This window comes from Aythya ferina, assembly GCF_964211825.1.
Source record: "Aythya ferina genome assembly, chromosome: 5".
Classification (NCBI taxonomy): Eukaryota; Metazoa; Chordata; class Aves; order Anseriformes; family Anatidae; genus Aythya; species Aythya ferina.
Genome location: NC_140301.1, coordinates 30,790,344 through 30,807,340, shown reverse-complemented (window position 1 = coordinate 30,807,340; position 16,997 = coordinate 30,790,344). Strand labels below are relative to the sequence as shown.

General features: G+C 40.9%; 1 protein-coding gene across 3 annotated transcripts in view; it reads left to right on the top strand.

Annotated features, from left to right (window-relative positions):
* MIDEAS (mitotic deacetylase associated SANT domain protein) overlaps nucleotides 1-16,997 on the top strand; it is a 55,866-nt gene that overhangs the window by 16,143 nt on the left and 22,726 nt on the right. For all 3 annotated transcript variants that reach the window (XM_084521013.1, XM_084521011.1, XM_084521012.1), the window contains exon 2: nucleotides 11,982-13,671. In XM_084521013.1, coding sequence (XP_084377139.1) covers nucleotides 12,217-13,671 — 1,455 coding nt within the window. In that variant the 5' untranslated portion in view covers nucleotides 11,982-12,216. The remainder of the gene's footprint in view (nucleotides 1-11,981; nucleotides 13,672-16,997) is intronic.

The following is a 16,997-nucleotide window of genomic DNA, read 5'->3' as shown; positions in this document are numbered from 1 at the left end:
AGTTGCTAAAAGTAAAAGTCTTGCAGGATTTCAGAGCTCCCTTTCCTTTTTTTAATCCTTGGACTTCCAAGTGTGCTTTTATGGTCATGGTGATCATAGGTAATTTAAATAGATGAAAAAAATATGTGAAAGAGAATGAACTTACAGGTATAAATCAATCTATTTCCTTCTTTCTTCATTTTAACTGATTTCTGCATGCAGAGACGGTTGTGAGGAGTTTATTCAGCACTGTCACCTAAGCCCTAGACAAAATTACTCTTAACGTCACACTTGCAGCTGAATAGGTCTGCCTGGTATTCCTGAATTGCTGCTGTGTGTGTGTCCTGGGCACTAATACAGCCAAGGCGAGCATATCACTATGCATATATGGCTTAGAGATGACAGCTCTAATAAAAGCCAGAAAAATATTCTTAGATCCATGATAAACCTGCATTGACTGCTATATATTACTAATATAATCTTGAATGTATTATTATGCATGGCAGTTCACAGAATCTTATGGGCAGACTGAAATAGAAATATTTCAGGTAGATTTCATATGCGCTTTAGCCAACCTGAGGATGGGATTTCAAACTGAATAAGAGATTAAAGATGATTAAAAGGGTAGGGCAGTAGCTTGAGACTTGCAAGTCCCAAGTTTGGTTCCCTGTTCTGCTGTAGCCATCTTCAGACAAGTCATTTCTTAGCCTCTCTCTGACTTACTCCTCTTCAATAAAAAGGGAATAATAGTTCCCTCCTTTGCTGAGGCGTTGCCAGAGTAAGTGCATTAAAGAGTATGTGGTGGTGTTATACTGTGTTTATGGGGCCGTGCACCTGCATAAAATAGAAAATGTTGTAATTCAGTTTCTGTACTACAGCATAAGAAAAGAAGCCATGGACAATGAAAAGAAGCCACGGACAATAAGGGGATTATACCTGACTAGTGTTGTCATTTTCCTAAATATGTAAATAAAACACTCAGTTCAATTTACAGAAATGCCCTTCGCCTTAACGTGCAGTTTCAGGCAGAGCTTTTGGACTGCACCCCAGCATTGCAGAACACTGTACCTGCTCTGAGTATTGGTTAGAGATATCTAGTATGATGTTGCCATATATACTAATGTTAAAGCTTTCCTACAGATATGGGTGGGTGGCCTTTTATGTGTTTTAGAAGACATTATAATTTTATATCAAAATAGCTTTAATATTTACACGAAGGTGGGGAGAGTTCTAGAGGATATTTTAAGTAGTAGTGTTCTGTACTTGTTTCTGGATTTTAGTGCATCTGATCAAAATGGAGATGCTTTACCTGACATCTTGCAAATACAGTCTGTAGTTGCACAGTATGAAGGAGTGAACAGAGGACAAAACTGAGATCAAGAAATTCCAAGAGAGTGATCTTTTTATTGGCTAATTGCTGGCTACCCTTCAGTGCAAAACAGTCTCTCTGTTTACCTATTGAAAATACAGAATGTTGCATGTTATGTACGGGATGAGGTTGGGTGAATTGGTGTTAACGTATTGCTTTTGCCATTGCAAAGTAGTATATATAAACAATAAGTAGTCCAATAACTGCAAGTTTGTTTGTGGGCAAGTTCCTTTTACTGCTTTCCTCAAACTAAAGATGTAAAATTGAAAAATGTAAATGTAAAATTGAAAATGTAAACATTTACAATTTACAAAAATTGAAATGTAAACATAAAGATGTAAAATTGAAAAATGTAAATGTAAAATTGAAAATGTTTTTCTGCCTCGATTGAATCGTAGCTCCCAGACATTTTTCCAGCAGGTGAGAGCTGTCTAACAAATGTCAGCCTGCTGACAGGAGGCTGGCCATTCTTTCTTATTTTCTGGAGATGTGTTAAAAATAGTAAAGTCATCAGGAGCCCTGGAATGTAAGTTGAACCAGTAAATTGTTTGAAGTAAGTGTTATCCAGCTGGTGAAAAAATCCTTTAGAGTCTGCTAAATGTGTTAAGATTGTGAAGGAGCATCAGTCTCAGAATTCCCTTCTTAATTTCCTTCTTCAGTGTAGGAGGATCAGGTTAATTAAATCCTTACACTAGAAGGGCTGATTAGTTCATCAGCCTTTTGTTCTGAGGAAGAAAATTGTTATATAAGGGATTTTATTTTTAATGCTTAGCAATTTCTTTTGGAAGTGGTAAAGTGTTTAGAACTGAGCCTCTTATCAGCTTTTCTAGTAAGGTGCTGTGTGACTTTCCAGTAATTTATGGCCTTTCTCTCAAGTGGGAAGGACTTGTTGCTGTTGGTGGCAATTATATAGTTAGTATCTGCAGCAAATACAGCTATTTAAAGCATAATATGGGGGTTAGTGACCTAGAATGTTGTCACTTCAATTAGAATGTATTTATACTGTTCCAAGACTTGTAGAGTGAACCGTGTAAGTGCAGAAGGAAATGTATATGCATGTTGTACTTCTGATCTACTTAACTCTCACAGAATTCCACGTGCAGGTGGATAAATGCAGAAGCTTTGGTGTGTTTTTTTTTTTTGTTTTATTTTCTGTCATATCGAATGTGATCAGTGTGACCTTGATTTTGTCTTTTACTAAAAACTGAGTCCTTTGTTCAATTTAATACAGCTTTGTAAAAGTTCTGTTATTGAATGACATTTTTCTGTATTGGTTATGAAGTGCAGGGCAGCTGGCTTGTTTGGTGCCAGGTAGGATTGTTGAGCTGATTCTTTCAGGAAGCTGCTGACTTTGCTCTGAGTAAGGCTGATGTTGCTTACACCCAGTTGTTGAAGTGCTTTATAGCACTGGTCAGTAAGGATTCAGATGAGCCATTACAGGAATGGAAGAAACAAACTTGGCATTTGATCCAGTATTGGTGTCAACCATCTTCTCTTCCCTTCCTTCACTGAAATCCCCAAGTCTAAAAGGAGGAGAGGTGTGGCTTTGAGCAGGTAACTGGCAGGGAGTTCTGAATCCAAGGGCCTGAAGGATGCTCTGATTGTTCAATTAAAGATGAAGGAATTGGACTGTTCTCCAGGCCCCTGGAATCCTTAAAATTCTGGGATGGTCATGCTTGCCCAAGTCTTTTGCTGCTCCTACCCCCAGAATTAACCAACATTCATTCTCTATAGCTGGCAAAGAACATGGCATAAAGAACCAGCACAATGAGAAGACTCTTTTATATTCAACAGTGGCCTCAGGACTTCTTTAAAGAAGTATGTCATGTTAGAAATCTGAACTGAAGTCCTGTCTCTGCTATTAGTGGGGATTGTTAGCGTTAGGTAGAGGTTGGACTCGATGATCTTGAGGTCTCTTCCAACCTAGAAATTCTGTGATTCTACTTGAGTAGTTTTTGAACAGATGAGCTCAGTCAGTCCTGGCATCTGGCTAGCTGCACACGTAGATGCAGACAAACCATGATCACCACTGCTTCAGCTTAGGTAACAGTGGAGAAACAGGAAGATATTCCTGGGCAGAGTGAGGCATATGGCAAAAGAACAACTGGATGTTAATATTTGTGACCTTCTTCCTTCAGTTTTGTGGACCCCTCCCTCTTCTTTGGTTATCACTGCTTGTATCGCGTCTCTCATTTGACTTCAAGCTCTTTGTGGAAGAATCTCTGTTCAGCATATCAGTGGATACTATTAATATCACGTTTATGACTTCAAAATACTTCATGAATATCAGTGTGTTGGATTTCAGGTGTTATTCGCATTTTATGAATGGATCTGAAATGGCTTGCTTAAGATGCATGTCTGTAGCAGAGCTGGAAATTGATCCCAGCTGCTCTCAGGTTCTCAATGTGCTTTAGTCACAGCTGTTCTCCAGCCAGCCACGTGCGACTGATGCCTGCTTGTTGGTGTCAAGTGTGTCTCTGCCGAGAGCTGTGGTCTAGGTATTGAGGGCATTTGTATATCTCACAAAGAAACCTCTGGGAATGGAAAGTATCATCATCTCCCTGACCTTTCACTTTCCTCTACCGTGTCTGTAGGCCATTACCTCTTGCAAAGCCACGAGGGAATCTGAAGCACTCAAAGCTCAGCACTCTGTACTCAGGGCACCCACACGCCTGCCTTTGTGTTGAAGTGTTGGAGAGGTGAGGTCAAGGGAGAAGTAATGAACCTGCAGCAATCTTTCTTATTGCAGCTTATCACATTCAAACGTGTTTTCTTTTCAGGGCAAAAGTGCAGAGAGGTTGGCTCTGTCTCCGGGATGTGTCCATCCAGCAGTGCAGCTGGTGTGTTTGTGGCAGGGGAGGCGTTCAGAGGGAAGGACTCGCTGTGGCTATGTCAGCTATGTGAATGCGCGTGCAGGGAGAAGCTTTTGGCTTGCTCTTTGCCGTTCTGACTTTAGAGCCTTCTGCAATTCCTGTATGTTTGAGTCCTTGGTTGGTCTCTTTGTTGCTAGCAACTGCCTTCCCTGACAGCTCCAAACAAAAAAGCTTAAAATAGCTATCCGAGAGTTTACAATTAGAACAGTTAACCCATTTCCAGTGGGAAAGAATAGGACGTTCACATAACTTCAGACTGAAAGCACTATTTCATACTCCTTAATTGCGCTCTCTGCACTCTAAGGCTGCATAAGCCTTTTCAGATCACAGTGTTTGCCATGATGGTGGATTATAAAATATATTCAAAACTTCAGCACAGTTTATAAACATTAACTAATTTTAGAAATGTGTTGTGTATCTAACTGGTTCAAGTATAATTCTGCACTTTGTTTTAAAGCCATTTGTAAAGATGGGCTTTCCTGCCCTTTTGTTTACAAAAGGATGGTTTACATCGCTGTCTCTGTCTCATAGTTCTCTCCAAGAACTGCATGTTGTTACTGTGCAAGACAAAGATAAGAGTCTGGTGCAAATCTTGAACGTTGAGTTCTCTCAAGATGAGGGGTGGGCAAAGCTTCAGTTATTTTGCAAATACCACTCATACTTTTGCTTGGATAAATTAAACTGAGAGTCTAGTTTGTATTCAGTGTCGTACCTTTTCAACAGCTGCTAGAAACAACATTGTCAATTTGTTTAAAAATAAATCAGTTATTTTTTTCCTTCATTGTTTAAGTTTTAAGTTTTTTGAGTTTTAGAATTTCAGTCTGTTTCTTTAATAGTTGTTCTTCCTCATCCATGCTGGTTTTGTTCTGGTGGAGCTTTTTGTTTGTGCCAGATTTTGCCAGGCTGGTGGAAAATCCTAGAGATTGAAAGCAATCCTCCTCAGTTTATAGCTTGGATTGAGGAAGGCAACTCAAATGTATAGCTTATTTTCGGCAGGTTTCTTGAAGGCACTGAACTCCCTGAACTGTCTGGAAACTTCCTTTTTGAGAATTTAGGTGTGTGTTTGCTAGTTGCAGGCAGGCACCTTTAGGCAACCGTGGAAGTTGTCAAGCTTCCTGGATTGTTTTTCCTTTTTGTTATTGTTTGTCTGTGAAGCTGTTTTCCTTTGATATATTCATCCCAATTATGGGTGTGCTGTAGAATTCCTTTTTTGCTAAGCAATGCCATTTGAACCAGTAAGCCTTCCACATTTCCTTGCTTTATTGATTTCTAGGACTTTCATCTGATGCAGTTCACTGGGTTAGTCTCTTAATCAGTTGGGGTCAGAATGATTGATACTTGCTTCTAGTGCTTTGCAGTTACCTTCTTTTAAGCTGGAGACCGTTCAATTGATTATTCTTGCTTGCTCACTTCGGGCTTCATTTGCTGCTCTTCTGTGGTGCCAGGCTCCTGGAAAATACACTTCTCCCTGTAGAGACAGGCTTTCTGAGTTGTGGCAAGTGCTCTACAATACAGAATAAGGTGAAGAGGACACTAACCCTCATCTTCCATTTACTTTTTTGGCTTTCTTGAACAATGGTGCATTTCTCGGTTGCTTTGAGCTTTCCCCTCCCTGTCCTTCGGGTAGCTTGCTGTGCTTTGCTCCATGGAATTTACAAGCACGATCTATTTTCTGCTTTCTCTGTTCTGTCCTGGGGCGATCTGTTAGAAAGCTGTGCTGTTATCCTTCCTGTTGAAGGTGTCTGAAGGTGGTGAGTGAGTGGTTGCAAACAATCTGCAGGAATTCTGATGTTGCTAACTGTCTGGAAGAAAATGTGACAAAGTTATGTGTGTAGGAGAGGCTTTTGAGGGAGAGATTGAAGCTGTTGTCGCTGTTGTCATATACATAGGGTATGGACAAGCTGTGCAAAAGCATTGCAAATCCTCCACCAAACGCAAAAACTGTCCCATGTTTTCATCACTTCCTTGGTTTGTACTTGAGACTGTTGCAATAAGTGGTGGCGGTTTCATAGGGGCCAATTTCTGTTAGCTGGGATAAGTTTCTTGTTTGTGATGCATGATAAATCTCCAGCCATTTACAAATAAAACCAAAACCCACATTGCTGAACTCTCTGTGTCCTGCCATTGCACTGGAGGAATTGAATTTTCTTTCCTCTTGCTGTGTGAATGTAAATAACATATCCAATTTTTACCTCTTGCATGTAGATTTAAACAACGTTTTCTTGATTTGGAGGGAGACTGGTAACTAGTGTCCTTTATCTGTTTTCTGATTTTTGACCTGGTTTGTTGCATGATCTTAGATGAGTTAGTTCCTCTTTGTTCCTCATAGCTAAAATATGTGTGGTGATTTTTACCTGTTTCATAAATGTGGGATTTAACCATAATAATGAGCAAATTCAAGGGGGGGGGGGGGAGTGGCTACATTGCTCTATTGGGACACTGACTAGCTTGCTACATTTGACTTAAGTGGTAAAATTATTTATGGAGTCTGTTGATCATCACTAAGTGATTGAGCTTCTTAAAGGAAGATCAGTAATTTGAGTTGCTAGCAGCAGGAGGATTTAGTGGGAATTTGTTCTCATCACTCTAATTTGACAGATTCCCTGCAAGGAACTGACAACATTGTTGTGGGTAAGGCTGAGAAGGTGCGTTACCTAGCACTCATGAACATGTTTTCTTTTTAATTTATCACATGAAAAAAAATAAAATTGAAACACTTAAAAGCTAAGATTAAAGTGATGAAGCAGAAGATGCCTGCTACCATTCATTATAGCTTCCTACATTCTTGACTTTGTCAAGGTTTGAGGAGAGGTCAGGGTCTTTACGAAGTCACTTCTGCAGTTCTCTGTCAGAGAAACAATCTCAAAGGACGTTAGGAATCTGCACCATTTAAACTTGCTTATCGTGCCAAGTACAGGTGGCGTAGCAGATGAACTAAGCAAAGGGCAGGACTTCACAACCCTCACAGATGGGCTGAAGAGTAGTGTTTAACGTTACTTCAGCCTGTGAGGTCGTGAACTTGGTGTGTGAAATTGTGAAATATGTGCATGCCTGATGGAAGACAGTATGTAAAGAAGGAGAAGAAATAATGGTGGGAGGTTGTTAAATATATAGGCAAAAAGTTTTATATGGTTTTTTTTCTATAGGAAATGGTTGCAATGTTTTTTAACTTGTCCATCAAATCACATAGACTTTTTATTCTTAAGTTAAGAAAAATACTTGAAATTAAAAAGGTTTTATAGCAAACTCTCTAGGCTAGTGATAAACTGAGATAAGCTGGTTGCAGTGGGAAGGGATCAGTTCTGCAGAAACTGCTTTCAGTTAAGTAAAATCTATTAAAGGAACCTCAGGGCTGGCACCTGCCTTGCGGGTGGCTCTGAATGCCTGTGCCCTGCACTTCTTGGTGGCTCTCTGCGTCTTGAAATTACTGTAGTTGAGAACAGCATCCTGGATGCTGGCAGGGAGCTTTTTAGTCATGCTATATACTTAAGTCTTTCAGCTGACTTTTCTGAAATCCCAGCCTCGTTTTGTATTTATGGTTTCTTTAATAAGGCTCTAGTGCAGATATGGTGAAGAAGTTTTAGCTAAAAAATGCTAACCTTAACTTCTCTCAGTAAGGTGCCATAGATTACTTTGCTTATGCTTTTTCATTCTGGGAAATGCTGCATAAGTATCAGTTGGCTCTACGTGTGTCTGATTTGTTCTTTTCATCTTTTTCATTTGTTCTTTTTCATTCTTTTTCATCTAGAAGACAAAGCCTTGCACCACAGAAGAGTTCGTAGAAGTCTTAAAATATTTGCAGTGTTAAAGGAGGTGATTCTCAATTCATATTTTTCTGAAGAAAGGTTGAGTTGTTCTTTACATGCCAGGAGTTACTGGAAGCGAAAGTAACTGGTATGATGCATGCCAAACCTTAGAGTTATTAAATGTACTGATGTTAGGTTTTGTTTTTTCCCGGTGCAGTGTAAAAGCAATGCAGAGTATTGTAACACCTCAGTATATTTGGAGGCAAGACACATTATCTTCTGGGAATTATGGTATCATACCTGGCATTGTGCTTTGTTTGAAGGTAAGAACTCTTCAGAGGCACGTTGCTCCAAAGCACATTTAAGCCTGAAAGTGTGTTGCCATTTTACTGTGCAACTTCAGGCTGACTCCTGTGCTGAAATTAAAGTAAAACAAAACAAGAAACCCCAAAGCAGATAATTGGCTGGGATGATGATAATGTGAGCTCGTCCCTTGACCTCAGGGAGGGAAGCCTGCTTAGTCATAGAGCTAGCAGCGCTCAGCCAATGAAGCTGCCAAGTGTGAGCTTTCCTGGAGCATAGTCATGCTGCAGCTTGAACATCTATAACTTCAGCTTAAACTATGGACTATTATTATTATGATGACTTTCAAGATATTTTCCAGCTGTTTCCTATATTGAAAGAAATTTTAAAATGTTAATTTTGTGATGTTTTATCAGCTAGCACTAAATGCACTAAATCTTTTTTCTTTTTTCTCTTCCCAAGAAGAGACTTCTCAGTTAGGACTTCTTTGTTTTTGCATGCAACTGGGAGAGCTGGGATTTTCATTGTGTTTTGTTCAAAGTACCTTAAATCCCTTTCCTCCCCAGTAATGCCATTTTTACTGTCTTGGGTTTTGTGCTGTTGTAACTTCAGTTGGTCAATGACTACAGTCTTCTCAAGTGACAAACAAGGTAACTTCTGTAAGAGGCACACAATATTTTTAGAAGCCTCTTTATGCGACACGCACATACATATTCCTTTTCCTCTTTTAGGTTATCTCAGAACTTACTTGTTTGTGGTAAACTTTGCCTCATAATACTTTTGTTACATCTCTTTTCTAGACAGGGGTAATTCTAAACCAGCCCAAGATAGACTTTGTAATACCCATGGTTTCTGATCTAGTAGTGGAGGATCCACAACGAGTGAAGGTTTGGAGAGCTGTGTAAATGCAACACTTTGAAAGCTGTGAGAGGTCTTGCTAAAGGTGTTTTGGATACTTTTGAATGTGGTTGCAGACCTCAGTCACCACCTTTTTGTTTGTGTTGGTTGGTTTTTGTTTGTTTGCTTCATTTTTAAGGGTTAAAAACAAGGATCATTGAAGTTGTTTGCCAGCTGTGGGGTTCTTCCTTCTGAGTGCTGCCTGAGTGCTGAGTAGCAAATCGGTTTCAGCAGAGATCTAAAGGTTGTATTAGAGGTTTAAATTTGTTCTAGTGGTAATGTCTTCTGATATACAGAAAACAAATACATTGTTTTATGATAATTAGGGGATTGATCAATACAAAACCACACAAATATCAATGGAAGGAAAGCAGGTATGAGGTTGTCTGATTTGGAGAGAAAAAGATTTTGTGATGATTTCAGAAAGTAAGGTAATATCATTAACCATTATAATTAGAATTACTAAGGTATTGTGGTAAAGCTGTTAGCTCTGTGAAATTCCTAGCAGTGCTGCAAATGCAAGAGAATAATATTAACATTCTCGAGAGGCATATAGCAACATTTTCACCTCTACGTTTTTGCTACCAGGGATCAAGTTTCCTGTTGTGGGATATTTTTTCCTCTCATTGTGACATTTTGACAGAGGATTTCATGAAATAATTTTTTCCTTGTTTTTTTTTTTTTTTTTTTGCGTGCACTAGTTGCAATGTAAAGATTTTTTTTTTTCATCTCCTGTGTCCACAATTTCTCCTAGGGTTATTTTTGTCTTGTTGAAAGAGGACTGGTAAATGAGCTGAGAAGTTTTGCTTGAAGAAGGAAGGAACGCCCTGGCTCTGTGATACGGGGTGGCAGAGATCCATGGTTTGTAGCCAGGGCGAAGGGGGAGGGAGCGTGGGGGGGAACAGCTATGTAACAGACTGAGGAAGTGAGTCACATCTCTGTGAAACACAGGCCCATGGTTCCACTAGCACTGAAGCCAAGCCTGGCCTCCAATGTGGAAATTGCGTAAGTTAATTTAAACCCTTTGTCTTTTCCTCCTCATCACACTCCCAACTCCACCCCAGCATTAAAATCTGCACCGTAGCCATATCCGTTTAGAGGAGACTCAAGTTACAGGACTTTAGTGAGCTGTACACTTTTGTTATTTTTCTTTTTCTATAGAGAGATGAAAGGATTTATTGCAGGCTTCAGTGGCATGTGTATGTTAGTCTTCCCTGCTTTGTGTAGACTTGTGAAATTCAAGGGCAGGTTTTTTATAAGAAATGGCCTTGCTCTTTCTTGAGAATTTTCTGGTATGTGCACAGTACAAATAGAAAACCTCCTGCCTTTTCATATACAGGAAGAAGGGACTTCTGCAGTCAATTCCTAAATTGCAGATTTTTCTAAAAACACTTGGTGACTCCGGAATGAAATGTACTATTTTAGTAGTAGGTATTAGTGAATTTACAGACATGCTTTCATTTAATCAGTCAAGAAAAACTTTCCTCTTTGTTTTAAATTGCTGTTATTCTCTGAGACTTAAGGCCTTTTAGTCCATGCCTACAATTGGTGCTTTAATGGAGGTTCTCCCACAGTTGCCTGTGAGCAGTTCATCTCAAGTAAGGGAGTCCCTAAACTTTTTCAGGTTTTGCAGAATTCCTGAAGAAGTACATTGCTGTAATTGTTGTTCATGCCTGTGCCTCTGAAGCTTCAGAATTATACCTGGTAGTCAAGGGAAACATGATTTTATAGCAAAGTGGATGCAATAAAATTAGATTTTTTAATGATCTCTTAAAACCTTTCTGAAGTTTGTGCACAGTGTGACTTGAAGTGGAACATAGTCTGTATTGAAAAAAGTTAGTAGTAGAGACCTGCATATTGGTACTTGAGTGTTATTAGTTTAACAGTTTCACTAAATTTAAAACTAAATTCCTTAAAAGGCTTTAGGTGTCCTAATAGAAACCCTAGTTCATGTATTACATGCATACATTAGACTTTAATCCTGTAAATGAGGATCTTAAAGCCTGAGTTTGTGGCTAGCTTTTTTCCAGGGAACAGAAGAGTGGAATTGTCTTAGGCTCTTTGTTTTGGAAAAAGTTTCTCCTGTTACGTTTTTAGCTTTACAACAACAGATGTTTGATGATTTTCAGGAGCAGTTGTGATAATCTGCCAGAGCTACTTTGCCATGAGTGTGACCTGAACAGGAGCAGTTGCTTTCAGCTGTTGGAAAAAAAGCATCTGGGAGGGCAACAGGTTGAGCAGGCCCTGTCTGCAGCAATTGGATGCCTGATGGGCAGTCCTAAATTGGAAAGCAACTGTAATGATTGGGGGCTAGGAAGAAATGATGGCCTGCTGCTGGACTGTTTCCTTCAAAACGCTGAATGTAACATCTTGCTGTGTGTGCTGCCTTGGCGTGTGTGTGTGTTTTTAATGTCTTTGGGAAATGTGGCCTGACACATCATTTTTCTCTTTGCTCAGTCATCAGTTTATTTTAATTTTATTTTTTTCCTGTGTGTTTTTGAGTTCAGATTATCCTGGCTACGGGAAGACATAGAAATAATTGGCCAGAAGAGAGAAAGGTTAAGAGAAATGAAGAATAAGCTTGAAGAATTAGTCAGAAGTCTGTGTGCATCATGTAAATATAATATGTCTGTTTTGTAAAACTAAGTTGTCTTACATTTTCTTAGCAGGTAATATCTATTGTTTCTGACATACATTGCACCGATCTTCATTTCCGTCAGAAACGGGACAGACATGTACATCATTGTTTATTGCATGACTGCTTGTATTCCAGTTGTTTGCTGATGATTCATGGCAATTACTTCTCTGTTTCAGGACCTGTAACTAAGTGGACCCTGCTGACCTCTGAACCACAAAGGATAAGAGTGAAAAGAAGTCTGAGAAGCACGCGAACAAAAAGGAAGTGGATGTACTTTCATCTGGACTTCTTTCCTGCCCTTCATTATTAAAACTGAATGGAAAAGACAGACTTACGTGCCTTTTCTCCCCCAACCTCAGGGATGGGTGGATTGTAAATACAGTGTGTGCAGCTGGTAGAATAGACTGAATCATGAATCTTCAGACTCAGCAAAAGTCTTCAACCAAAAGGACTGGGAAACGAATTGCTTATTTTAATGAACAGGATATAGCTGTGTCATCAAAAGAACCACAGCAGCAGCTTAAAGAAGGCCAGTACTATGGTCACGGAGGGAATATACCAGTCTCCCAAACCATGGAGATTCCTCACACGGGAGGATTAACAAGTGCCCCTAACAATGTTGCTTTGATGAACTCTGTTTACAGTCAAGATAGGGGAGAATCAATGATGATGTCCCAGCCAGTGACAGCTGTCAAATGGCAGAATTCCCTAATGGGAAACCGGTTGCCAGAGAGAGGTGATGCCCACTGGCAGTCTCCACCTGCAATGTGGAACCACAGTATGGTTTTTGGGGGCAACCCGAAAGGACCCCACTCCAATGCTGGTGCCCCAGGGTTCTATGGCCACCCCGAAGCCCTTAAAAGAAATCAAGAGAAAGGAGTGTTTGTGTCACAGCTGGACTTGTATGAAGATGCTGTCCAGCAAATGATGTCCCAGAAGGCTCAGCTGGAACAGCAAGCCCTGGTTAGACAGCAAGCACAAATGAATTCTTTTCATCAGATGCAGAAGCAGCAGCAGCAGAATCAAAGTCTGCCACTGCAGCCTTTCCAACTTGCATTTGGTCACCAAGGCCAGAAGCAAGGTCTTCCTGAATTACTGCATGTCTTTCAAGAAGCACCAGCTTCTTCCAGTCCAGCATTTACTGCTCAGCAAAAACAGCAAGCTCTTCCCCAACTACAGCTGTTTGAAAATTTCTATCCTCAACAGCAGCAGCAACAGGCTGCCACGCAAGCCTTCAGTCTACAGCAAACTGCTTCCATAGCACAGCCTCATGTGGCAGCTGCAGCACCTCAGCATCACATGATGGCACACCAGTTTCAGCAAACGGAGAGGAACCAGGAACTATTCAAGGCTCTAACAGAGCAGAACCAACAGACAGTGCTACCTCAGACCCAGATTCCCTTTCCAAGAAGGTCACGGAGACTCTCCAAGGAAGGTGTCCTGATGACATCTGCAGGAGACGTGTTGGCTTCCAAGCAGGCAGAAGAACAATCTAGCAATTTATTTCTCCATCACTGGCACACGCATCAGCAAGAGGTCCCATTGCAGCAGCCGCCTGAATCGCTGGCCCACAACAAAAGTAGCTATTCACACCCCAAGAGAATGGATCTGGGGCAGAAGGACGCCCTGGTCAACAGTGAACTGTGTCAGATGGAAACAGAGAGGCAAGCTGTGGCCCAGAACGGTAGAGATGGGGAGAAACAGACAGCAGCAGCTGAAGAAAACGCTCCGAGAACTAATGAGTTTCAGGGTGTTAGAGGGGGTGTAATCCAGAGTACACGAAGGAGACGGCGTGTTTCTCAAGAAGCCAATTTGCTAACTTTGGCCCAAAAAGCTGTGGAGCTGGCTTCTCTTCAGAATGTCAAGGTAAGATACACATCCTAGCCAATATAGTATGAGGACTGGTTTAGGCAATAGGGCCGAAATGCAAAGGAATTAATGTACTTAAGCAGGACAGGATGGGATCTCGATTCAGGAAGTTCTGTAGTGCAGCAAGGGCAGCTCTAGAGTTGTGGGATGTAAGTTCAGCTACTGCAACTCTCAGCTGTGGGAGAATAGCTCTCGTGCAGCAAAACCACCTAAGGGCAGTTTTACTTCACTAATACCGAATGTGATTTTAGCCCAGGACTGAGGTCAGAAGTTTTCTGCTTAGTCCTCAAGCTGATCAGGAGTTTAGAGCAGCAAGCATAAGCAGTTCACTTGTTATCTTTTGACCGTTCTAACATTCTCCTCCTTTTATGTTAAGACTGCTGCTTACCTACTAATTTTTCACTTTTAGAGGCTGAAGTGTTTCTAAATTGTGTTAAATCCTGCTACTTGCATGTTCAGCATTTCCCTTGCCATGACAAGATGGCAAGGGTCAAAATGAGCACAGCAGAGGCAAGAGACGGGATTCTGGAGTTGGTTTTTGCTTGTTTACAAGGTGTTTCTTGTGGTTTTCTTTCAGGTGTAGTTTGACTAATCTTTCAGTGAATGCCTCTTATGAGAAGTTAAGATATGCTTTTCTTTGGAAGTTCTGTTGCCAGAGAGTGACGAAATAGGGGTGTTAGTGTGAGCTACTTTTACCTACAGTTTTGCCACTTGAGTTGCTGCCCAGTCAGACAACAAAGGGAAGGGAATTTTTTTCCTCATTATTTTTTTTTCCCTAATCTGTCTGTGGCTGTTTTTTCCAGTCTTTTCCTTAGAGGGATGTGGTGATTGAGTAAAAGAACTGGGCTAAGAAACACCGAGACAAGTATCCATAGCCTACTCCACATCTTGCACAGCAACTAGTGGCTGTTGATGCAGTCTTCAGTCCTTGTTGCTCTAAGTCCAGCTGAACAGGCTGTCTACCAGAAGATCTGATATGAAACTTAGAAGTAGTTAGCAGTGTGAACTATTAATTGCTTCTGTTCCAGCCATTGCATGTTTATATTGCAGGAAGGCCTACAATTAGCACTGCAGTCTGATCAACACAGTAGCAAGAGAAAGCTAACAGCATCTAGAAGGGCCTGACAGGTGAAAATTACTCATTTGAAGGCATGGCTGCTTCTAGCTTGATTCATAATGTAACGACCAGAGAAAAGTCTTGACAGATGCTCGTTTGCTCTTTGCAGTTTTCACAGGCAGCTTGTTTGCTGCCATGATTGCACCAGCCGAAGAACTTATGTTCAGATCTCTTCAGGCTTTCAGGATGAGGTTTTGAGAGAGGTTAAATTTCTTACCCTGTGTCTGATGAACTCTACATCTATTAAGGGGGTTGCATATTATGTGAGGGGAAAAGGAAAACTGTTACAGAAGAGTCGTGCCCTTCTCTTAGCAGTGTCTTTCTGATATGAACAACCTAGAAGCCTTCCTTAGTCTATGTTATGTGAAGATTATTTAAGTAAACCATACGATTAAATTATTGATGAAAGAAGATATATTCCTAATTTGAACTAGTTTGAACATTCCAATGTAGGTCTGCGTACCTTCTGCAAGAATGTTATTTTGGACAGCAGTGTCAATACATACGTGCAGTGTCACAAACGACACTTTGCACCAGAGCTGCCCATCTACTGTGGCTGCCTTTTTCAGGCAGTACAAGGTTATTGCTGCCTACAGACTACAGCAAAGTCTCTACCCTTAGCTTTACTGTTTCATTTCACATATAACTCTGTTGCACGTGAAAAGGTGGTGTTGTTTGTTTTCTTTAATAACAATGGGAAAAAAAAATCTCAGATCTGGAATGATCTTCTCAGAGATGTCTGGGTTTACATATTCTTTTGTGGAAAAGAGAGAGCCGTTGTAGACCCTGCCTCTTTTCCCTTGCATGTGGCTTTAGCATGTGTCCCATTTCTAAAACAGAGGACCGGTTGCCACATGCACAAAACAAAACAGAAAAATAAAATTGCGGAATCTCAGTTCTGAACTCATCTCCTTCATGAGCAAGCTTTGGTTTGACTTCAGAGAGAAGCTGCCTTACTGTTAGCAGGAGTTCATAAGGCTCGTGTATTTTTTTTTTTGTTTGCTCACAGCAGTGGCCTTGGAACAGTTCTTCCAGCTGTCACGACTGGGTTTTTCCTCTGAAATCTAAATTTTTCAGAGACTACTTGAGGGGTAAGATGGTCAATAATAAAATGAGTGATGGGTTTCTGTGAATCTACTGGAGGGCTCTAGGTCAGTATTGCATCCTTCAATATTTATGCTGGAGTCTGATTAGAAGTGCAACAAGTTGTGTTTGCTGGAGTTGTCCAGCAGCCCTCCTGCCAGCAGTTCTGTAACAGAAATGCTGAACTGCCTGAAAATCCCTAGCAGTTCTGCACGTGAAGGTCCTGCCCCTTGTTTGATTTATTTCTGCCTACCTCCGACCATGATCAAACAGTTGAGAAAACTTTTAAGGGGTCTGAAACAAATGGCTTGACCCCCAAATCAGTTGTGTCCCCTCTTAATAAACAGCAGGGATGTGTGTATGTGTGATCTTTCAGTGCTGTGGATCAGAGCCCCTCAAGGCTGTCTCAGCTATTGATATTAAATTCCCAGTAGTGCTTTTTCACTCTCTCTTCTACTGTTCTGCTCTCCTCCTTCCTCTTTTCTCTAAGAGCCGTCGTCTCTCCCATTATCAAGGATGAGAGTTCTTTGCTGGTCACCTCCCAGCCTTGGAAATAAGAGGGGCATAGTTAACCCATCATACTGCCAAAGAGAGGTGGCATCTTGTGTGTGACTAGCTGCCATAATTTCCTCCTTGCAGTCAGGAAATTAGTTCATGTTTCTTGACCTACAGAGATCTGTGTAGCACGCAGGAAGTATCTGAGGTCTGTGTTTTGGTCAGAGCTGATGCTCTCTCACATATCCGTATTGCCGCTGCTTGTTTGTGCTGTCATTGTTCTGTCAGGTAATCTCAGGGGAAAAAGTGCAGGTCCTGGAGTGAAGGGTGGTTCTCAAAGCCTGTGAATTCCTTCTGCAGCACAATCTGGGGCAACTGATGCCAAATGTGACTTGTTATGACTGATTTTACTTGCTCAATCTTGGCACCTAGCTTTTTTTGAAGGCTTAATGTTTCGGAGTGGACCTGTTTGCTTTGGAAAGCAACAAAAAATATTTGGTCTCTTGGAGAGGCCGGAGCCCCAGCTTCAGGCTCTGGCTGAGGCATCTTGTAACAGTGAAGTTGCACTTCCTTCCATATAAATGTAGCACTGAAGTGAGACTTCAGTTTAGTCCTTTGGCTATCGTTG